The sequence below is a fragment of the Phyllobates terribilis genome, unplaced genomic scaffold (genome assembly GCF_046119375.1).
Source record: "Phyllobates terribilis strain yellow unplaced genomic scaffold, ASM4611937v1 Scaffold_1__5_contigs__length_1240528914, whole genome shotgun sequence".
Lineage (NCBI taxonomy): Eukaryota > Metazoa > Chordata > Amphibia > Anura > Dendrobatidae > Phyllobates > Phyllobates terribilis.
In genome coordinates, this window is record NW_027362761.1 from 62,335,467 (window position 1) to 62,360,474 (window position 25,008).

The following is a 25,008-nucleotide window of genomic DNA, read 5'->3' on the forward strand; positions in this document are numbered from 1 at the left end:
ATAACACGTATGAGCACCACATGCAGAAATAACCACACTTACATGCCGTCATATGGTCTCAATGAGGTTATTAATTACACAGGTCTGCAAAAAATAAAATTTTCAAGAGCTCTTTTTATTATTCCATGTAATATTTATGTTTTTTGGTGCGCTGAATCCGAAAATTACCTCCATTTTGTCATAAGACATCACGTTTCCTGACAATTTAAGTAACTAACTATGTTAAATAAGGCAATACCGCAAAATAAATGAAAATAGACTTATAAAATTAATTTTGTATTACAAATTTTTCATGAAAATCATTTTTGAACTGAAATGAGCTCACTAACACTCACTAATGATTTATTTTCCCTGTGAGGCTCCTCTTGGTACATTTACGCTTGTGAGTAGAATCCTGAATGTCTCTCTGAAGCATCCAACAGTAGTCTGCCATCATTGTAATGCTCTATTTTCCTGGTATCTACTTTCCATCTCTTTAATGTCCAGGTAGAATTGTTCACCTTGCTCTTCACTCACAGCTCCCAAATTTTCAGGAAAGTAGTCAAGGTGGGAATGGAGGAAATGCACTTTCAAACTCATCAGGCAACCTAAAGCTTGAAATGCTTTCAGCATTCATCCGACAATCTTTTTGTAGTCAGGATCTTTTTTTATTGCCTAAAAATTTCTCTACGACCTCTTTAAATGCAATCCACCCTTCTTTTTGATGATCCGTCATGGTATTGACAAACTCTTTATCAGCTATAAGTCTTCTAATGTCTGGTCCGACGAACACACCTTCCTTCAATTTTGCCTCCGAGAGGCTTGGAAACTTGGTGACCAAGTATTTGAAGCATGCCCCATCTCTTGGAAGTGATTTTACGAATTGCTTCATCAAGCCCAATTTTATGTGGAGAGGTGGTAGAAGAACTTTATAGGGAGGTACCAATGTTTCTCGGAGGACATTTTTTTCTCCGACTGTGAGCACCTTCGGCTGCCAACTCTTCTTGGTCCAGTGAATTTGTTGGTCTCGACTGTCCCACAGACACAGAAAACAAGGGTATTTGGTATACCCTGCTTGTTGCCCGAGCAGCATGCACAAGACCTTCAAATCCCCACACACTTGCTAACTGTGGTCTTCATATTTAAATTGACGAAGAACCAATTCCAAGTTCTCGTAGGTTTCCTTCAAGTGTACGGAATTGCCTACAGGGATGGAAGCGTAAAAACCGCCGTTGTGGAATAAAACTGCTTTGAGACTTCTTTTTGAAGAATCTATAAAAAGACGCGATTGCACTGAATCACATTGGATTTTGAATTAACCCACCAAACCTTCGACATCGATGGAATAAACCAACTTGTCTTCCTGGGCAAAGTAAGGAATGAACTCCTTTTCATGATGTGTGAACCAAGAAAAAGACACTCCTGGTAACAATAAATTCCTGCTTTTGATCCTTGATCCGAGTAACTCAAAGGCATCTTTGGGAAGATTCAAGTCTCTTACTAAATCCTTCATCTCCTCCTGGGAAAAATATTTTGGTCTTCTATCATCTTCAGTGTCAGAACTTGATTCGTTATCTGGTTTGATTCCACCTTCATCGTAGCTAGTGAATATTGGGTTATGAAATTGAATGCTTTCATTTGGAATTATACCCTTTCACATTACATGAGCAAAAGTAACAGTCATCACTATGGTTCTTTTGCTCTCGCTATACCATAGGAATCCCATAACGGAAAGCTTTTTTCTTACCCTTGAACCAATTTTGGAAGTCCTCAACACAACGTTTGCACACTTTATGAGGGACCCAAATTTTATCTTGATCTACAAGTTTTAGTCCAAAGTATGTGAAGTATACTTTTTTCACAAAGTCTGTAATATTCAGATTCAACACTGTATATTCACCACAAATGAAACAGAAACGGTCAGGCGAATTAATACACTTCCACAAAGCCATAACGATAATTTGGGGAAACACAGTTGATGAATGAAATTCCAATGCAAGTTTCTTGAAAGCCTATGGCCCTTTCATTATGTCACTAATCACCTGACTGCCACCAGCCAATCACGCAGTTCCTATTGATGTTAATGGGGAAAGAAAATAAGCTGCCTGTCGATGATTCACACCAGAGTTTGCAGAAGAACCTATAGGTTTGTGGTAAGTCCTGACATTTAGGATTTTTTTCAATATTTTGTTTGTTATCAAAACACCAAAATACATAAAAATTATATGAAGATAATCAAACAGCTTTTTAGTCGTAGACCTGTGTAATTGTCTAAGGACTGTTCTGCCACACTAAATGCACTTGTTATGTTGAAAGTCAGCTCCTGGAACAATTTAGAGAAATGACCATGCTAGTCATCCCAAGTTCGATCCATTCTGTACTGCAAGTGAAATTGGACATCACATAACAAGCTTAAGACATCAATTAGAGTCTACACAAGGCATCAGAATGTGTTTGGATGATAATGGCTATGGACAGACATTCGGCTACATATGCTCCATTGACCTCACATGGTTCAGAGCAAAACAAAAAAAGAGGCTGGAATAGAGGTCTATCCTCTTCAGCGATGAGTCCAGTTTTTGTCTTGAATGTAATGATAGTGAGAGATTAGACTAGAGACCACGTGGGCAAAGCCATGAAGTAACCTTCATGAGGGGAATTTCACACCAGTCTTAGTCCTGTGATTGGGATGTATGATAGCATATTGAATGGTAGCCAGACTCCACTAGTCTTAATTCCAGGTACCCTAACAGCTCGGCGATACATTGATTTAATAGTGGAACTAGAGAAAATACCATTTTTCCACAGTTTCCCAGGAGCAGTTTTTTAACATAAGAATACCAGGCTGCAAGTTGCTCACCCTACTATGAGCAGCCTACTTGGCTTAAATGTGCCACTATGACCTGCAGAGTCTTTGGACTTGTCTCCCATAAAGCACATCTGGGACGTCATTGGTTGGCAATTGTAAAGGGAGTTGCCAGTAGTGGATCTTGATGATTTGTGTACCCAAGTGTATTCAGTGTGGCAGAGCATTCAGCAGACAACTATTAATAATCACATTAAATACATGCCAAGGCATATGAGTGCATGTATTTCTGCACGTGACGCTCATACTCACTACGGAATAAATCAAGATATTTTGTAAATTATGTTTTTATTTTTTTATCTTTTACATATCATTAACCTATCTATCAATCCAATCCTGTAGTTTACATAATTCCAAGACTTTTCCTTCTTGGTGCTGCAATGTCATTGTTGAGGAGTATATATATATATATATATATATATAGTACAGACCAAAAGTTCGGACACACCTTCTCATTTAAAGATTTTTCTGTATTTTCATGACTATGGAAATTGTACATTCACACTGAAGGCATCAAAACTATGAATTAACACATGCGGAATTATATACTTAACAAAAAAGTGTGAAACAGCTGAAAATATGTCTTATATTCTAGGTTCTTCAAAGTAGCCACCTTTTGCTTTGATGACTGCTTTGCACACTCTTGGCATTCTCTTGATGAGCTTCAAGAGGTAGTCACCGGAAATGGTCTTCCAACAATCTTGAAGGAGTTCCCAGAGATGCTTAGCACTTGTTGGCCCTTTTGCCTTCACTCTGCGGTCCAGCTCACCCCAAACTATGTCGATTGGGTTCAGGTCTGGTGACTGTGGAGGCCAGGTCATCTGGCGTAGCACCCGATCACTCTTCTTCTTGGTCAAATAGCCCTTTCACAGCCTGGAGGTGTGCTTTGGGTCATTGTCCTGTTGAAAAATAAATGATGGTCCAACTAAACGCAAACCGGATGGAATAGCATGCCGCTGCAAGATGCTGTGGTAGCCATGCTGGTTCAGTATGCCTTCAATTTTGAATAAATTCCCAACAGTGTCACCAGCAAACACCCCCACACCATCACACCTCCTCCTCCATGCTTCACGGTGGGAACCAGGCATGTAGAGTCCATCCGTTCACCTTTTCTGCGTCGCACAAAGACACAGTGGTTGAAACCAAAGATCTCAAATTTGGACTCATCAGACTAAAGCACAGATTTCCACTGGTCTAATGTCCATTCCTTGTGTTCTTTAGCCCAAACAAGTCTCTTCTGCTTGTTGCCTGTCCTTAGCAGTGGTTTCCCAGCAGCTATTTTACCATGAAGGCCTGCTGCATAAAGTCTCCTCTTAACAGTTGTTGTAGAGATGTGTCTACTGATAGAACTCTGTGTGGCATTGACCTGGTCTCTAATCCGAGCTGCTGTTAACCTGCGATTTCTGAGGCTGGTGACTCGGATAAACTTATCCTCAGAAGCAGAGGTGACTCTTGGTCTTCCTTTCCTGGGGCGGTCCTCATGTGAGCCAGTTTCTTTGTAGCGCTTGATGGTTTTTGGAACTGCACTTGGGGACACTTTCAAAGTTTGCCCAATTTTTCGGACTGACTGACCTTCATTTCTTAAAGTAATGATGGCCACTCGTTTTTCTTTACTTAGAATTTGTATTATGGCAAGAAAAAAGCAGCTAACAGTCTATTCAGTAGGACTATCAGCTGTGTATCCACCAGACTTCTGTACAGCACAACTGATGGTCCCAACCCCATTTATAAGGCAAGAAATCCCACTTATTAAACCTGACAGGGCACACCTGTGAAGTGAAAACCATTTCCGGTGACTACCTCTTGAAGCTCATCAAGAGAATGCCAAGAGTGTGCAAAGCAGTCATCAAAGCAAAAGGTGGCTACTTTGAAGAACCTAGAATATAAGACATATTTTCAGTTGTTTCACACTTTTTTGTTAAGTATATAATTCCACATGTGTTAATTCATAGTTTTGATGCCTTCAGTGTGAATGTACAATTTTCATAGTCATGAAAATACAGAAAAATCTTTAAATGAGAAGGTGTGTCCAAACTTTTGGTCTGTACTGTGTATATATACTGTACATATATACAGTACTATGAAAAAGTTTTAGGCAGGTGTGAAAAAAATGCTGGAAAGTAAGAATGCTTTAAGAAATGGAAGTGTTTAACACCTTCATAACATAAGATGTATATTTACGTTGTATGTTATGTCCCCGACTTTGATGCAGGGTCTGGTGCTAAGCCCACATCTTTTCCCGCACATGACTGCTGATTTAGTTAGCCTGTTAACCAATTAAATCCCACTAACAATTTCTGACAACGGGATTTCACACATGCCAGCCAGAAGCGCGTCACAAATACTGCCCATCGGCGCCCCTGTCACGTGATCGGGGGGGGGCACCGATGGATTACCATGACAGTCAGGGGTCTGCAGAAGACCCCCATGGATGTCATTACAATACTCCTGTGAACACCAGCTTGTGTAGCACTGCTATGTATAGAACAGGTGATTGGACGACCCTAGTTTCAAGTCTTTTAAGGCGACTATTCAATACAGTAAAAAGTTAAAATAAAGTTTTTAAAATATGAAAAATAAAAGTTCAAATCACACCCATTTTGCACATGTGAAAATAAAACAATTAAAAAATACACATTTGATATTGCTGTGTTCAGAAATGTCCAATTTATCAAAATATAAAGTAAATTAATGAGATCTGTAAACAGTGCAGCAAAAAAAAAATCAAAAGGAAAGAATTACATTTTTTTGGTAGCCGCAACATTGCAATATAATGCAATAAGAGGCGATCAAAACATCATATCTACCTCAAAATTATATCATTAAAAACATCAGTTCTAGTTGCAAAAAATAAGCCATCTCCCAGTTCCAGATCCTGAAAAATGAAAACACTTTGTGTCTTGGAAAGTGACAACATACAAATTTCAGAATATTCTATCACCATTTCAATAAAAAATAAACTATACATGTTTGGTATCTGCATACTCATGCTGACCTGGGGACTCATATTTCCATTTCAGTTTTATCATATAGTGAACCTGGTAAATAAAAAACCCTAAATTTCCCGATTTCCAGTACACTATATGGTAAAATCAATGGTGTCTTTCAAAAGTTCAACTCATCCCGCAAAAAACAAGCCCTCATATGTCCATATTGCGGGAAAAATAAAAACATTATGGCTCTTGGAAGAAGGTGAGGGAATATGGAAAATGACCATGGCATGCAGGGGTTAATAGATTATTTTTATTTATTAAAATTCAAAATGAGGGAACAAAATACAAATCTAAATGAAATCATTATTTGGTGTGACCACCCTTTGTCTTCAAAACAACAATTGTTCTAGGTACACTTGCACATAGACTTTTCAATGAGTTCAGCAATAAGATTGTTTCAACATCTTGGAGAACTAACCACAGATCTTTTGTAGCTGTAGGCTCAGCATCATGAATTCTATGTGGGATTACATGAAAAGCCAGAAGGGTTTGTGCAATTAGATCATCTCCAAGATGTTTGGAACAACTTCCCTGCCGAGTTCATTCAATAAACTGTACAATTGTACCTAGATGAATTGATGTTTTGATTCTGTTTCAAAGGCAAAGGTCACACCAAATATTAATTTGATTTAGATTTCTCTTATGGTCACTCACTTTGCATTTTGTTAATTGATAAAAAAAAAATATTAACACTTCTATTTTTTGAAGTATTCTTACTTTGTAGCCTTTTTCCATACTTGCCTAAAACTTTTGCACAGTACTGTATACATACAGTGTGTATGTGTATATTATTACCATTGCTAGTGGCTCGATTATATAACGGAATTATAAAAAATAATCTTTTTTTGTGACACAAGTGACAAACAGGCAAAGTCCCATCTAGCTTTCTTAAACTAATTACTTGAACGACTAATCAAACTTTTCCCTTTGCTGAGACAGTTGTGACAAACAATGGCAATTACAACCGAGATTGCATCAAATTCCTCAATAATATGAACCTTATTGGGGTTCTCTAACAATGTAACTGGCATACGAGCTTCTAGATACGCAATATTAGTAAATCAGAACAGAAGACCAAACTTGTGCAGATTTGATCATTCACTTCTTTAGGAAAGACTTAATTAAATAAACATGAGACCTGAGTGCTAAACCTCAACGTTCTTCTCTTGGCTTGATTGACCACTGGGAGCTAGTGTGATGGGGTGAATAGGTTGAGGCTTTATTTTGGTATGGGGTCCAGTGGTTTCTCATTTGGCCTGCACTAAACAGGCTGTTTGAGGTAGAGTTGTATCACAAAGGATGTGTTTAAAGCATGCAAATGAACAGATCTGAATTTACAAAGTCCAAATATGAACTTTCTAAAGAATTCAAAACATAAGGCTGTAATGTGGCATGTTGATTAGGAAATCAATTCATTTTGTAATTGCATTCATTTTTTTTTACTGACATCTCTGATTACAGTGCCATATTATTTGGTAAACTAAGACAGGGTTCCACTGTAATTAATATTTATCCAAATAATGAGCTATGAAATTCCAATTTATTGTTGACAGCTAAAATGAAACAAATCAACATGCTTAAATTCAGAATGCCAATATATATAAATGTAACCATTACTGTCCGGTAGTCTTTTTGGTCATGCTGAACTTGCACAGAGAAATATTGTCTTGAGCCTTAAAGGGTTTTATTGCTTTCCTTACACAAATAGAGTGTATTATCATTTTGTGTATGTCACACACAAACTCTTTCAGATCTGCAATGCCCATGTAGACATTTTTCACCATGGTCAGAGCTCCAGGGCATTAGCATAATCTGGACTTTATAGATGTCCATAAACTAGAGATTTTGGATTACCAAAAAGCTTGTTGTACTCTATTCTCTGACACCTGTCAGCAGCTTTTCATGACCAGAATTTCTGAGACTTTGCTATTCATCTGAGTAAAGTTTGTAAAAATCTATTGACAAGCTCAAGAGAGAAGTTCATTTACATGTATAGAATTTATTTTCAGTTGCAGTGATTTCTGTAGCAAAAATTGTTGCATGTGAACATTTTCATTAATTGTTTGATGACCACATTAACCCCCTTAAAGGGGTCTTCACAAACCTAAAATGTTCTTTCTAAATATCTATATTTACACCATAACTACTTTTGTAATTTGCTTTATTACACAATACCCTCCACTTCTCCCTAACTAGCTAATCCCTAAATGTGTTGTTTTTACTAACTGTACTTCCTGTAACATTTCACTTGAGAGGAGTCTCAAACAGGACATTACAGGAAGCTGGGGCTGCACTTACTCCCCGCAGCATCCATCGCCCCTCCTGGAACAGGATGTCATCATGGGGCAGTGCTGCAGTTACTTACTACAGTTTCTTGCATTGCTGCAAGAAAAGATGTTTGAAGATGTCCTGGATCTAAGGTGATAGAATCTGTGAGAGATGTGAGTGCAGTGCCAGTACTCTGCTTTTACCTCCTCTGCCGCATCTTGTCATCAGAGGAAGAGATAGAAGTAGTAAGTGGCACCAGTGCCGCACCACAGCTTCTAGTACTGCCCTCAAATGAATAGTCATCATGGTGTGGCGCTGGTGTCACTCACTGCTTCTATCACCACCCGCTGATGACAGTTTATTTGAGGGCGGTGCTAGAAACGATGGGGTGGCTCTGGTGTCACTCACTGGTTCTATCTCCACCCTCTGACAACATCTAATTTCACAGAAGATGTGGTGGCAGCGGAGATAGAAGCAGAGTGCAGGCGCTGCACTCACCTCTCCTGCTGTGTCTATCACCATGGATCTAGGACATTTTCAGAGGGCAGCGATGCAAAAAACTGTAGTAAGTAACTGCAGCACTGCCCAATGATGATGTCCTGTTCCAGGAGGGGCGATAGACGCTGCAGGAAGTGAATGCAGCCCGAGCCTCCTGTGACATCCTGTTTGAAACTCCTCTCAAGCGAAATGTCACAGGAAGTACAGTAAAAAAAAAAAAACATTTAGAGATTAGCTGGATAGGGAGAAGTGTAGGGTACTGTGTAATAAAGCTAATTAGTGGTTATGGTGTAAAGATAGATATTTAGAAAGGACATTTTAGGTGCTGGCCCAACCCTTTAATGAGTAACTCAGTTTGGGTCTTTAGGGCACATAAAAAATGTCCATTCTAAGAGTCATAATATTTTATTTTTTCATTGATGTAGCTGTATGAGGGCTTGTTTTTCGCAGGATGAGTAGTATTCTGTGGATCTTTATGATCATGGAAATACCAAATACATATTGTTTTATTACTTTTGTTTGTATTTCCCTATATTCTAAGAGCCATAAGATTTACTTTTCTCCGTCAATTGAGCTGTATGAGGGCTCATTTTTTTATGATGTAGTTTTCAGTGGTAATATTTTCTGGTACATTTGACTCTCTCATCACTTTTTATTACACTTTTTGTGAGGTGGAAGGAACAAAAACAGCAATCCTGGCTCCTTTCTTTTTTTTTTTGTTTTTTTAACACTATTCAATTTAATTGACATACTAACTTTATCCTTCAGATCTATACAATAATGACAAAAAACAGCTTATATAGTTTTTTATGTTTTGTTACTTTTATGTAAGACAAAAATCATTTTTTTGGAGTTTACCATATTCCAAGACCCACTGCTTTTTATGTCTCAATAGACTGAATTGTGTGAGAGCTTATTTTTTGTGGAACAAGCTGAAGTTCTTACATTTAAGTACATTTAGTATTTATTTTTTTATGAAACTGAATAAAAAAAAAACAGCAATTCTAGAGGTAAAACAATTCTCTTTATTTTTAAAAAAAATAATTTTTTGAAAAATGAGACAAAGAATCCAATTGCGCTACTGTTTGACTTTCCTTTGTACCAATTTTGTTGTGATGTGCTAAGCTGCTGATTTCTCTCGGTCCAGTGATCCCTTCTAAAGCCAATCTAGAATATCAGGGTTTGGAGGGATGAGAAAACGAAAAGGGTCTAGATTTGTGCAGAAAAGGAAGAAAAGAACCTAAGTAGACCAATTACCAACGCTGCAACATCCTCCAGTGGGCATACCCTTTAATTATGGTCTTCCATATGAAAATCCCAGGTAGGTAGCCTGGATGCGGACAAGGTGAAGTTTGAGCAGCCGCTCACTAGTTGTGACATCACAAGCTGTGGATAGCATAGCCATCGCTGTAACCGGAGATAATTTACATTTATACAACATTGAATATTGAATGGATTGATGATTGCTCAACAGAACTTTGAGGATTAACCCTCACAGTAATTTTTTCAAGCGTGTGTCTACAGGCAGATGATGCGCTATTGCTTGCAGAGTAGTGCAGCAGCACTAGTGGGGATAGTCAGAGTTCCTCACAATCACTAGTCATTATCTATTAATAAGCATGGTTAAAGAATGAGTGGTGAAAAGAGGAGCATAGTGATTCTAATGTGGGCTTTTTGTTATGCAGATAAGATTTTCTCATTGGAACAAGACATTTTTTTGGGGGGGGGGTTTCTATATATAGACACATAATAAACAAATGAGGCATAGTTTATCATCACAGTACCAAGTTAAAGAGATGTAATAATACAGTCCACATACATTTGCCTTAGTGCTCATAAATTTTCATCAGAAACACTGTTACCTGCCGAGAATTTTGCTGACACATCCATGGCTGACTCGAAGTTGCCTGGAGATGTCACACGGCCGCACACCCTGATGGGCAAGTTCCACAATTCTTTGACGAACTACATCAGGAAGTGGTCGGCCATTTACAAATACCCCTCCCAGTTGGTTCACTCCCCCGTGTCCTGCAAAACATAGAGTGCAAAATAAAACGGTAAACAGCTGCATTTTTTATTACTCCAATAGGCAGACTACTACAGTTTACAGGTTTGTGGGTCATAACTGGTTTGCACCCTAAAGGCCACCAGACACATATTAGAAATAACGGTGAATGAATCCACAGATTTCGGCACAACCTTTAAATGGCTATGGACTTAGAGGCCTCTCGGTCCTCCATCTGGCATAGCTTACTCCATTCTCCCAATTAAAAACATATGTATACATCATGCAGAACATTTTCTATTGTTCTAAAAACTGACACATAATGGAACCCATAATAATCAATTGGGTTCCCCCGCTTACATTTGCATTAGTTATGGAACGGCTCCTTTTTGGACATTAATTCCATTGGTCTATTCCTAAAATAGAACAGACAAATGGGAATGTCCAAACAGAAATGTGAATACAGCCTTAGATATGAAGACCTCTTTACATGATAGAAAGACACTAGTACTATCGGAGGTGAAACTATAAATCCAGCTCAGGGCCGAGGAGCTTCAAGATATTATTTGTATGTATTATTTCATAGTTACATTTTACAAGAACGTTAGATTACAAACCTTACAATATATATATATATATATATATATATATATATATATATATATATATATATATATATATATATAATTTTTTTTTTTTTTTTTTTTGCTTATAACGCCACCATTAATTTCCACAGTCACCATCACTGTCCTCATAGAGGCTCACAATCTAAATTCACTTTTAGTACGTAATATGATAAAATAAGAAAGCAAAAAATTGTATTAGATAGATGTAAAGTGGGGAAAAAAAGTATTTAGTCAGCCACCAATTGTGCAAGTTCTCCCACTTAAAAAGATGAGAGAGGCCTGTAATTGACATCATAGGTAGACCTCAACTATGAGAGACAAAATGAGAAAACATATCATGAAAATCACATTGTCTGAACTGGAAAGAAATTTTTTTCAAATTTTGGTGGAAAACAACTATTTGGTCAATTACAAACAAGCAAGATTTCTGGCTCTCATAGACCTTTGTTGGCAATGACAGAGGTCAAACGTTTTCTGTAAGTCTTCACAAGGTTGGCACACACTGTTGCTGCTATGTTGGCCCATTCCTCCATACAGATTTCCTCTAGAGCAGTGATGTTGTGGGGCTGTCACTAGACAACACGGACTTTCAACTCCCTCCAAAGGTTTTCTATAGGGGTTTAGATCTGGAGACTGGCTAGGCCACTCCAGGCCTTGAAATGCTTCTTACGAAGCCACTCCATCGTTACCCCGGCGACGTGCTTGGGATCATTGTCACGCTGAAAGACCCAGCCACGTTTCATCTTCAATGCCCTTGCTGATGGAAGGAGGTTTGCACTCAAAATCTCACGATACATGGCCCCATTCATTCTTTCATGTACACGGATCAGTCGTCCTGGTCCCTTGGCAGAGAAACAGCCCCAAAGCATGATGTTGCCACCCCCATGCTTCACAGTAGGTATGTTCTTCTTTTGGATGCAACTCATCATTCTTTCTCCTCCAAACACGATGAGTTGTGTTTCTACCAAACAGTTCTACTTTGGTCTCATCTGACCATATGACATTCTCCCAATACTCTTCTGGATCATCCAAATGCTCTCTAGCAAACTTCAGACGGGCCTGGACATGTAATGGCTTAAGCAGGTGGACACATTTGGCACTGCAGGATCTGAGTCCCTGGCGGCGTAGTGTGTTACTTATGGTAGCCTGTGTAACGTTGGTCCCAGCTCTCTGCAGGTCATTCACTAGGTCCCCCCTTGTGGTTCTGGGATTTTTGCTCACCGTTCTTGAGATCATTTTGACCCCACGGGGTGAGATCTTGTGTGGAGCCCCAGATCGAGGGAGATTATCAGTGGTCTTGTATGTCTTCCATTTTCTAATTATTGCTCCCACAGTTAATTTCTTCACACCAAGCTGCTTGCCTATTGCAGATTCAGTCTTCCCAGCCTGGTGCAGGGCTACAATTTTGTTTCTGGTGTCCTTCGACAGCTCTTTGGTCTTCACCATAGTGGAGTTTGGAGTGTGACTGTTTGAGGTTGCGGACAGGTGTCTTTTATACTGATAACAAGTTCAAACAGATGCCAGTACTACAGGTAATGAGTGGAGGATAGAGGAGCCTCTTAAAGGAGAAGTTACAGAGCCAGAAATCTTGCTTGTTTGTAAGTGACCAAATACTTATTTTCCACCAAAATTTGAAAAAAAAATTCTTTCCAAATCAGACAATGTGATTTTCAGGATTTGGTTTCTCATTTTATCTCTCATAGTTGAGGTCTACCTATGATGTCAATTACAGGCCTCGCTCATCTATTTAAGTGGGAGAACTTGCACAATTGGTGGCTCACTAAATATTTTTTTTCCCACTGTATTACCAACAAATACAAATGTAAAGAACAAAATGTATAAAATATATATATATATATATATATATATATATATATATATATACTTATTTTATTATATTTAGATCCTTTATGTACAGTATTTAGTGAAGCTTCGTCTTTGAAACTATGGCAGTTTTGCTACAGTCTCCTACTACCCAATTCACTAACAGAAAGCTATTAGTTGTGTACCATATTACATATACAGTGGGGCTGCAGCCCAGTCCTGGTCACTCTGTTAGCAAACCTTCTAGCTTACATTTCCCTTGCCATCAAGCGCAAAATAAGCATAAAAAAAACAGAATGAACCCTAAAATATAGCAGGCATAAGTGACTAACAGGTGAATAAATAATATTCCTTTAATATTCCTGCTAGCTTAGAGTGGTTTAGCAATTATAAGATATATTCCTCATATTTTAAAGGGGTTAATTATATTATTCAGTAGTGCTTGAAAAGACTGTAACTGGCACTCCCAAACCACCAAAGTTACAAACCTTCAGTGATTTATTTGGCTTTTAGGCTCAGGACAATGATATAGTCTATACAAATTGTGCATTTTTATCTGTTTTAGGTTGATTTTTAAATACCATATCATGTTATTGTTTTTTATCTATATTCTCTCACATATTTTAATAGTATTGTACAAACAGATTACACAAAGGGGTGAAAATAAAAGGCTGAATATTTTTTAGGCTTCATTGATTTTAATGGCCAAAATAAATCCCCAATATTATTTAAAATACATGTTTAAATGTGAACAGAAAAATTACTTGTAGAATTATATAACATTAACCTGTTACTCTTATTAAGTCTTCCCACATATAGAGCTAACATGGATATAGCATATACAGGAATGGCAATGCACTCACAAGAAGGAGGACGTGTAAAAGGTAAATGTATGAGCAGATGTTTTGTACATTCCGATATGCCATATATTTCATGATGGACAGATTTGAGCCAGTAAAAAACATTTCGACAAAAAGGAAGGGCTTTTCTTGTAAATAGTCTTACAATTAATGATCTAATAGAGGACTTACAGGCACAAGGAACTGTAGACATTTATTAAGTGCATGACAGGAAGGTCAAATATTTCTCAAGTCAGTTGTTTAAGCATGAATAATTACGAGAGACATTTATTCGAGGAGGTGAACATTCTACAGGGATCTATTAACCAAGACGAAGAATGGTTACAGAACTATATATATGTGCCTATAAAGTTGTACAAACTATGACAATTACAGAAAAACGACGTTCATACATTTGTCATGAAAACATAATGTCAGGTTGTGCTAATCCATTAGTTCAGATGCATTATTTTTTTAGGAAAAAAATATCTCTGCTTAGTAGGAAATACCTTTTTATAGACCAAACTAAGATTGGCTCTAAAAGAGAGACGTTAAAATCTTTCTATTATACTTTTCCTTGTTTAGGGTGACATTCACTGTAAAACAGTTTCTGTAGAGCCGTGTCATACCTTGTCCACTTTGTGTTCTCAATGTATACTTATGAAAGAAATGTAATGCAAAAGGAAGGGTTATCCATGAAGTCTTATAAGATGCAAAAAAATGCATCAACCTAACATCATAACATTAAAATCTGCTCCAATTTGTGGCAAAAAAATATTGCCACATATTAATGATGCTGGTTATGAACAACAAATATGTTTTTCATGTTACAAAGGGGTGTATATCATGTGCACTGCTGAGTTTAAAGGGAACCTGTCACGTTGCACATGCAGTCCGATCTGTGGACAGTATTCTATAGAGAAGGAGAAGCTGAGCACAATGATATATAGGTTTGTTGGAACAGATTCAGTATAACTTGTACTCTACTTATTGTAATCCCTGGTATTTGTATGCATGTGGCCCTACTAGTGATTGACAGCTATCTCTGTGTGCACAGACATACAGGGCAGACTGTAAATCACTCAGTATGACCACCTACTGGACTCCTATGCACACAAACACCAGGGATTTCAATGAAAAAAGTGCAACTTTTACTGAAACATTTCCCTCAAAAAATGTTGTTCAACATGACAGCCTTCCTTTAAGGCCTCATTTTTCATATGTTTCTTCTATATATGTTTTTCACAGATAGGACACATGCTCATTATTGACTATGGGGTTGCTCACCAATCTGTGTTTAATTACAAAACAACATAGAATTGCCAAATTGTAGAAGTGCCAACATACTCAATTCATGCCCAGGGTCTGGGAAAATTAGTCAAAAATCCCCATTATGTCTGTCACTTGGCCTGCTTTAGAGTAATTTAAAAGGATATTTTTCTTTCATTTTAATTCCTGCTCATTTTGGGCGTAGGAGACCATTGGGAGTGGGAGGTTTGGTTCAATGATTGACAGCTATGTATGCACATGTCTACAAGGTAGGGTGTTAATAGTTAATTAAATAATTATACAACCCATTGGACTTCTAAACCCAGAATGAGTAGGATTAAAAATTAATATTTTACAAGTGATACTGAATCATTTGGCCCAGCTCACGTCACATATAATACTCATGTCAGTGGCTTTGGCGAGACTTAAAGGGGTTTTCCCATGAACAAAAGTTAATTTTAATCAATAGATCTTGGAATAATAATAATTTCCACAATTGAATGTATTTAAATGAAATGTTCCTGTGCTGAGATAATCTTATAAATATTCCCCTGTGTAATGACTGTGTCTGACCGTGCAGGAACATGGTCTGATCATACCTCATCTCCTGGGCAGGGGAGGACTCAAAAGACAATGCAGACATTACAGCAGGGGATCACAGCTGATTCTTTTGTTGAAGTAAAACATTGTTTAAAAACAGGCAGGGAAATATTTTACCTCATGAAAAAGAATTAGCTGTGACCCCCTGCTGTAATGTTTGTATACTCTCTTTTGTTTCCTCCCCTGCCCAGGAGCTGTGGTATGATCAGACCATGTTCCTACATGGTCAGACACAGCACAGATTATCTCAGCACAGGAACATTTTATTTAAACACATCCGATTGTGGATCTCATTATTATTCCAAGATCTATTGATTAAAATGAACTTTCGTTTGTGGGAAATCCCCTTTAAGTCTGAAGCCCTGTAAAACAAAATTCGAGAGTATGTTCTGACGGGGTCATTAACTCTAATGATGCAGATGGAGTCACTATGTGCTGTCAAACATTATTTTCAGCCTCATAAGCTTATTCGAGGTGGGTCCAAGATGCAGTCGACCACATCTTGGACGCCGCCCTAAATAGGCCAAAAATGATGTCCACCAGAGCACAATGTGACCCCCTTCAGCATCAATACAGACAATGGTCCCATCAGCACATACCCTGAAAAGCGGAATTTGGGTGTATCAGACATAAGCCCTGATGGTGCCACTGACGTTAGGCTAAAACGCTTTGTAACAAACTTATCAACAAAACTACCATATATCTCATTCTGTTCATCTTCTTCTGTACTATAACATGCTGCCCACAGATTAAACTGTTCAATGTGACAGATCCTTCATTGACAAGAGAGTGCCTGACAAATAAGAAAATTGGATGATGCACATGTGACAAGTATTTACATACAAAGAAAATAGATTGACTCAATGACTTTTAGGGTAAATGCAAATAGTCCTGATTTGATGGGAATTTTGATGTGAACCATGTGTTACATGTGGATTTTGATGTAGAATTTTACCCAAAGCATTTGAAAATGGTGAAGTCTGCAATGAATTTAATGAATAAAGAATTGACAAGCTCCCAATTGTAAACGCTGCACGGAAAGTCAATTTACGTGTGAAAACTTTATGCAACATGTAGATGAAATTTTCAAAATCTCATTAATTTAGCTGGAAGTTTATTATGCTGTGGATTTTCCACATGCAAATCCACATAGAAAATCCACATCAAATCCACACTGTGTGCATTTACCCTTATTGAAGCACAGCCATGTGCAATAACTGCATAGTCCAAAAGTAGAAGAACATTCTGCATGAATATATCAATATATCATGGCTGTAGAAATGTGGATGAAGTTTGCAAACATTCACACTGCTTTGGAGGAGATAGAGAAACATTGCACCATATTTCATACAAAACAATTAAAAAATATTAGTACTTATTATTGTACAGAAGTGAGTGCTAAAACGATCAATATACATGGATTTGGGTGTAAGATTAATATGAGAGATGATGTATATGAGATAGATAGTTATCAATCCTTTTAGTTAATTCCCCACTAAGTAGTTCCAGCTACAGATAGAGAACAGAGAACTAGTAGTTCCCGTTTTACTGTTATTCCCATTCTTTTTTCATTCGATTCTACACTTAATGTCTCTTAATTGGATTTGGTTGGCACTTAGTAGGATTAACCAGCTACAGTAAAATGTAAACTCAGTGCCAGCTCATTTAAAATATAATAAATGCAAGTCAAAAGTTGTAGCCGCGGTTTGTTCCGATATAAAAGGAGCATTTGCACTGGATAAAGTTTCTGCACCTGGGAATATTGTCACTTTCAAGCTTCAATTGACATAAACTGTGCTGACAAATAGCAGCCTTTATATTAGGATAATAATTGTTACCACCATTCAAGTCTAGAACAGGTTCTCAAGGGCCACCAAACCTAAAACAAGAGCAATGGTAAGTAAATGAAAAATGATAAAATATTGATATTTGTGTAACAAGAAGTTGAGATTTCCTGCATTACATTAAAGTGTATACTCAGATAATTGCTTATCAAAAATCATTGATAATGAAACCTCTACTTCGACACGTGATGACATTTGATGTTTGGTTGAACTCCACTGACAATAATAGAAGCACTTCTGGCTAGACTTTTTAAGTTGCCTGTGACTCACTGGCCATAGACTTCCATGGAATTTGACCGACTTATATGCGACTTTTTTACAGTAAAAACACAGCTATAAAATAAGTGCGACAGCAAGTCACAGACGAGTTACACAGATGTTTTTTGTCGCATGGCTTCCCTGAGAATTGCTCTTGTCCATCACGTCGCCATCTAGCCCCCAGGGTTGCCAAGTTGACTTTTTATTTTTTTCTAGACAGCTTATCCAAAAATTACAAACAGACAATATTTTTTATGGACACATTGGAAAGCCATAATAAATAATTATAAGTGATAGATGTCTACAGCCCATAAATCCTATATGAAGACATCAGCTGCAGTCACTGTAAACTGTAAAATAATAATTACAGTAAAAATAATCTGTATAAGAGTCTTCAGCTTCAAAAAAATGACTGACACCTTAAAAAAAGTGTTCTATTTTTACAGACTGTCCTGGAATTTCTGGACGGTTGGCAACCTTGGTAGCCCAAAACTTAATCATTGAATTGAGGCTCTTCATTCAGTCCCATTGCCACAGGTGTATAAAATATAGCCCATAGCCCTTCAGTCTGCCTGTACAGATATTTAGGAAACAATGGGACATTCTAAAGAGCTCAGTGAATTTGAGTGTGTTCCTGTAATAGAAAGCCACCATTGTAAAAAGTAGCTCATTAAATTTATTCTCTTGCAAATATTTTACAACCAACTATGAGAGCTATTATTGAAAATTGGAAGCATTTAGGAACCACAGTAACTCAGTCATGAAGTGGCAGAACATGTGAAGTTACAGAACGGGGTCGCCGAGTGCTTAGGCACATAGGGCCTGATTCATTATTTAACTTTATTTTTTTATTACTTTTATTTTTAGTTTTTTGCCTTGTGGTATTCGCTGATGTTTTTGTGCCAAATTCTTCAAAATGGCACATGCTGTTCTTGACTTCAGCGCAATATTAAAAATGCTCTTTATGTATGTCTTCAACCATTTTTTTAACTTTTCAGCACCAAAAGTTGCAAAACCTTTGATAAGTTGCAAAAATGCACCAAATTGAAAACTCCTCCAGAAGCCTTACTCCTCGGGTGGTGGAGGATAGGGGTGGAGTGGAGGGAGAGACGAAAAAAAGGCAACATTTGGTAATAATCACATTTCATGAATCTTTCTAAAACATCTGGATAAGCAAAGTTGTTGAGGAAAAATAAAAGACTTAAAAAAAGAAAGAAAAGTTAAAAAGTGAAGCAAAACTTAAGGAGAATAAGGCACAAATACAAATGGAAGTAAAAAGGAGCAAATTACTACAGAAAACTGGAATACAATGTTAAATGTATAAAAGTGGGCAATGAACTGCTGACTCAATACCTGCAGAAATCCAAACCTCCTCTGTCATTAACAGCAGCACAAAAACTGTGCACTGGGAGCTTCATGGCATGTGTCCCCTACATGAAAACCTTACGTGACCAAATACAACCTCAAGCATCGGTGTGAGTAGTGTACAGCTGCCACCGCTGGACTCTAGAGCAATGTGTTCTACGTAGAGACTAATCATGCTTCTCTATATGGCAGGCTGATCGATGAGTCTGGGTTGGGCAAATGCCAGTAGGACATTACCTGCATGACTGCATTATGCCAAATGTACAATTTGGTTGAGAAGTTAATATAGAAATATATTTTGATATAGCTCACCCCTATTAGTTGTGTGTATATTGTTTGCTCCAGTCAACAAGGAATCCATATTCCCATGCACAGATCCAACTTGTGAGGCATCAAGCATTACTAGTCAAAGTCAACATGGTCAAAGTCAACATAGTGAATTTACAAATGCTCTCCTGGATGAATGGACAAAAATTCCCACAGGCACACTCCAAAATCATGTAGAAAGTGTTTCCAGTGGAGTGGAAGCTGTTGTGGCTGCAAAGTTGGAACCAACTCCATATTAATGCTTATGGACTTAGAATGTGATATCAAAAACTCCTGTAGGTGCAATGTATAGGTGTTCCGATGCTTGTGTCCATACAATGTTTGTATAAATTCATTGTAATAAATATATCTTACTAAAGATGTAAAATATTCACAAAGTGATTTAAAAAACTCCTGTTAAATTAAATAAACCATATATCCAGCAAAACATGAAAACATGTCTGTGTTCCTCAGATCATGACGTGAAATCATTTTGTATAGCCTTCCTGTGATAATCTCAGCTCTCAACTTTATCTTCTATGATAGGAAGCATCTGGAAGTATCTGACTGATCACTGTCAGCCATATTAGCTTTAATAGGGCTGGTGGTTCAGGCACCCAGTAGGTTCTCATCCTCCTTCACATATGTATCCATACCAGTTAATCACGGAGAGCTCAACCCCTCCAAACACTCTGACTGTGCATAGACACATTTGACCTAGTATATGACCCGATATATCTTCGTCAGGGATCTGTCGAGCTCTTGCGCATCCCCAATATTTAATGTTCAATATGTAACATAACAACTGGCAAATCTTTATTTCTAAAGCAAGTTGAAAAAATTATGAGAAATATAGTTTAATAGTGAAATCAGTAATGGAAGAAGAAACTGGCTTTTACTGCTACTTGGATTTCAGGAGGAGAGTAGCAGGTCATTATATAACTGATTTATTGCATACGCCGACACACAGATTCTACCGTCTGTCGGAGAGTGCCAGATATTAAAGTCATCAGCTATTTCTAGGAATGAAAATATCCAAATGCAATTGAATGTAAACATATGAAACAACCAGCTCAGACTGATATTAAAGTAAGAGTACAGAAGAGATCCACAGTATAAAAACAATATTTATTGAAACATTTAAAACAAAACAGAATGCCCCCGGAAGAAGCTGACAGCGAAACGTGCGTCAGGGTGAGGGGACGCAGATAGCGACCACTTACGCCTCCTAGAGAATCTATTTCATTACTTTACACAGGTACTATTACCCTAAGAGTTTTGGTTGAAACTGAGACAGCCTCATAATGTGATTTTTGGACACTGATAGTGGTTTACTTGCCCTGATATTTACATCTATCCCATACCTTAATTTATTGTATTATTTGGGTAGGTCCCAGGGTTAATCTTGGCACATGCAACTAGAACCATCCCACTTAACATGATCCTTAGGACTTTACCATGATCCGCAACCTCTGAGGGCTTCATATTTATCACCACTTACCATTTTATTACTTACTTATATTATCTCTCCATCTTTTGGTGTATAAAATATGTATATTATTCTAAAGATAGAGGGTATCTGTATCTGATTTATTTATTTTATATTCACTTCTCCATCGTGGGTATTAATTATTCTGTGTAATTTACACATACTATTTGCACATTGATCACACCAGCGTCCCCTGATGGACAGTCTGCTTTTTTATTCTGTTTTGTTTTAATTGTTTCAATAAATATTGTTTTTATACTATGAATCTCTTCTGTACTCTGACTTTAATATCAGTCGAAGCACGTTCTTTCTATTGATAAGAAGTGCCATAAGCTCTATATGAGTGGATATTGATGAATAATTATGAATGTAAACATATGTGTAATATTTCCAGTGTTGACATTATCCGTGGGAATCTAAGTTGGATGTATCCAGCATTTATCTAAAAATCCAAATTCTACAAGTATTATTTAACCATGTTATGGTGATCAGATTTCTAATATTTTGACCTAAAAGTATTTGTTCTGCAGCACTCCGTTATATCTGTGGGACCAAATATTCTATTTATCTTGCGTCTTCTATTCATGAATATAATCCACGTTCAGAGCTAAAGGAAAGCAAGCTTGAGGGCGCTGTACAGGTTGTCAGGTGAGGCTGCATGTGTTAGACCATTATAAGGGTATATTCACATACATCAGGATTGCAGCAGACATTTCTGCAAATGTCATATACTTTTGAATGAGTTTTGTAAAAATCCATGCATAAGCTATAGAAACTATCTCTTTTCAGATGTATGGAACTGATTTTCAGTCACAGACATTTCTGCAGTAATGTCCCATACTCTCTGCAGTCAATACTCAATTGAATAGGTTTTACCCTTGCTGATGCATTACAACATTTTCACAATCAGTCATTTATGCCATGAGTTCTAAAGTTTTCTCATAGAACCTTATACACATACAGTAGCATTTCTTGTACAAGGGAGTCAAAACTTTCCAGCCATCATTACCTCCTTCTTCTCACACGCTATACACCAGATCTCCTGCTTTTTTCTGAATAAACTTTATGAAAAACACTAACTTGAAAACATATAGACACAAATATATTTCATTTAACCAAAGTGAATATTACAGTTGAGCAAAAAAAAAAATGTGTGTCAGTACTTTGTAGCCTCTGGACCAGTGCACTGTGATCCTCAATCTATCTGGGGCATCCCCTGCGCTTTCTCTAATTATTAGCCCCCGTGATGTCATTATGTTGGGCATGACACGCGCAGTCTATCCCATGGGCATACCAGTCAGAAGAGGCATCGGAGATGCCAATGGTAGTAGGAAGATCCAAGTCCAGCAACCTTAAAATAATGATGTGACCGCTGGACAACAGTCCTGCAAATCATTTTGCTCAACTCTAGTCAATATGCATAACACTTTGCAAAAAAAAACTTGTCAGCAGCAAAAGCTTTGTTATGTTCAGTATGTTCTGTAAAATATATTAATGTTATTGTAATATTACATACACTCCTCAACATTGAAATTGCACCAAGAAGAAAAGTTGTGGAATTATGGAAATCACAGGATGGATAGAAATGTAAATGATGAAAACTAAACTTTCAAAACATCTCCATTTATTCAGTATTGAGTATGAGCCCCAGATGCAGAAATCCAAGCACTTACACTCATTGGCATGTTATCACTAATGTTATCAATGGTTGCTCTGCCACGCTAAATGCACTTCGGCATGCAAATCATCAAAATCCTCTGCTGGCAGCTCTCTGATTACCAACCAAACTTGTCCCAGCTTTGCTTAATGGGAGACAAGTCCAGGGATGATGCGGGCCATGGTAGCACATTTTGGTCAAAAAGGCTGCTCATATTATGATGAGCAACATGCAGCCTAATATTATCGTGCAGAAAAACGAATCCTGGGACTTTTTGGAGAAATGTTTGTACCACAAATTGGTAATTGCATGACCAAATCAAAGCATCCCCAAGCTGTCAGTGTACCTGAAATGAAAATTAGAATGTTCTGGCTACTGTACATTAAGCCGCCCCACACCATAATCCAGAGAGTAGGATCTATGTTACATTCCATCATGGTCCATCTATCCATCTAACCATCCAGCTATCATTGCATCAGAAACAAGAGCCGTACTCATCACTGAAGAGGAAAGCTCTTCATTCAAGCCTCCATTGCTCCACTCCAGCTAACGCCATGAAAAGGACTTCACATAGGAATGGCCCACTGGTCCTTTTTCCTGGATTATGGTGTGGGGTGGTATAATGTCGCTACACCCATCTTGTTTTCATTCCAGGTTCACTAACAGCTTGGCGTTACAGTGATTTGGTGGGGGAACCGGTGGTACGGTCATTTCTCCAGCGTGTCCTACTGTGAGGAACTTTTATGATCTAAATGTGCTACCGGGGCCTGCAGCATCTATGGATTTGTCTTCATCAAGGTGTGTAAGTGTGTGTATTTCAGCATGTGGTGCTTATACTTGATACTGAATAAATCGAGATGGTTTTGAAAATTCTGTCTCCATTTTTTTCATCATTTGCATACTATTAGCATATCTTACTTGTTGTTGCAATTTTAATGTTGAGGAGTGTATTAAAATGTTATATTAACATAAGTACATGTGTAATGTTGTATACCATAATTGGTGCAAATCAATTCGCACATCCCATCCCATCGGCCACAGCAGTGGTCTGTGCCTATTGGACGGAAGAAGTACCGCCTCTTACCTGCTGATTCTTTTGATTAGCTGACCTAGTACGAAGTTATCATTGCAGCGTGATGCAAATATAATGTTGCACCAGGCCAGCTAATGAAAAGAAGAGCTTCAGATGCCATCAGCAAAAAGTGGTACTCTCTCTCCCGTCCAGGGTCACAAACTACTGTTGTGGCCAATGGTATGGGATTGTGGTATAAATTCGCACTTACTCTATTGTATATTTATTACTTGACAAAAAGTATGCTAGGAGTAGCTCATTGAAAACTGCAACCGTTTTACAAACTCTAAAGTATAAAGATGAAAAAGTTTTTTTAAAATTCTGTGTTTGTGCTAAAAAAAGCCATTGAAAATATTTTTTCATTTTTTTTCTAGATTTAATATATTATTTATGTTTGATGCATAGTATACAAGCTAACAGGCTAACTTTCTGCTGGGTAAATGGTGGGCTATGACTAGTTACTATGAGCTTTCACACAGCAGCTATAAGAATGTATCAACTGATGTTTCATTTTTTCATGGCACATTTGAAGCAAAGTTTAAATCTAAGTAGACAAAATGGCCCAAGACCAAAACTAATCCTCAAACCTAGATAACCACATCTGTGCCCGGCTACTTGCCAATGTGAAAACAACTTGTCTGAATCATTTCTCAACAGGAGTCCTATTTTTCTTTTGTGTATAGTTTATTGTGTATCCGTCGGGGTCCAGAACTGCACCTATTGGCAGAATGGGAAATTTTTATCCCCAATCAATGCACTTTTAACCAGTTACAAAATGAAGCGGCAGGTCCAACGAGAGCTCCATTTAGTCTCCATGGGGCTGCCAGAAAAAACTGAGAGTATGGAATGGTGTAAAAGCTGAATATGCTGCTCATTCTATCAGGAATAAAGGTTCCCGGTTCTGTCGATCGGTGCGGGTCCCAGCAGTTGACCCCACCGATCAATACGTTATCGTATAACTTGCTTTCATCTGACAATTCCTTCAATGTAGAACATATTAGATATGGTTAAACCCATCCAAGCTGGTCCCATCAAGCACATTTGATAATGGTTATTATGATAGGATGATACATCTGCCAGTGCACAGCAGTACAACAAAAAGCACTACTGGTAAATGACTTTGCTTATGGCCTAAGCAGTAATATGTTCTGTATGCCATATAAAAGACATCTGACCATGAAAATGAGCCTACAAATGCCCAGGCAGTAGGGAAAGCTGGTGGATTGCTTAGCCGTATACCTAGAGGTAAG

At 37.7% G+C, this 25,008-nt stretch overlaps 1 protein-coding gene across 3 annotated transcripts in view; it reads right to left on the reverse strand.

Annotated features, from left to right (window-relative positions):
- Positions 1-25,008, reverse strand: part of PAX5 (paired box 5) — a 383,086-nt gene that overhangs the window by 350,165 nt on the left and 7,913 nt on the right. For all 3 annotated transcript variants that reach the window (XM_073662499.1, XM_073662491.1, XM_073662510.1), the window contains exon 2: positions 10,467-10,632. In XM_073662499.1, coding sequence (XP_073518600.1) covers positions 10,467-10,632 — 166 coding nt within the window. The remainder of the gene's footprint in view (positions 1-10,466; positions 10,633-25,008) is intronic.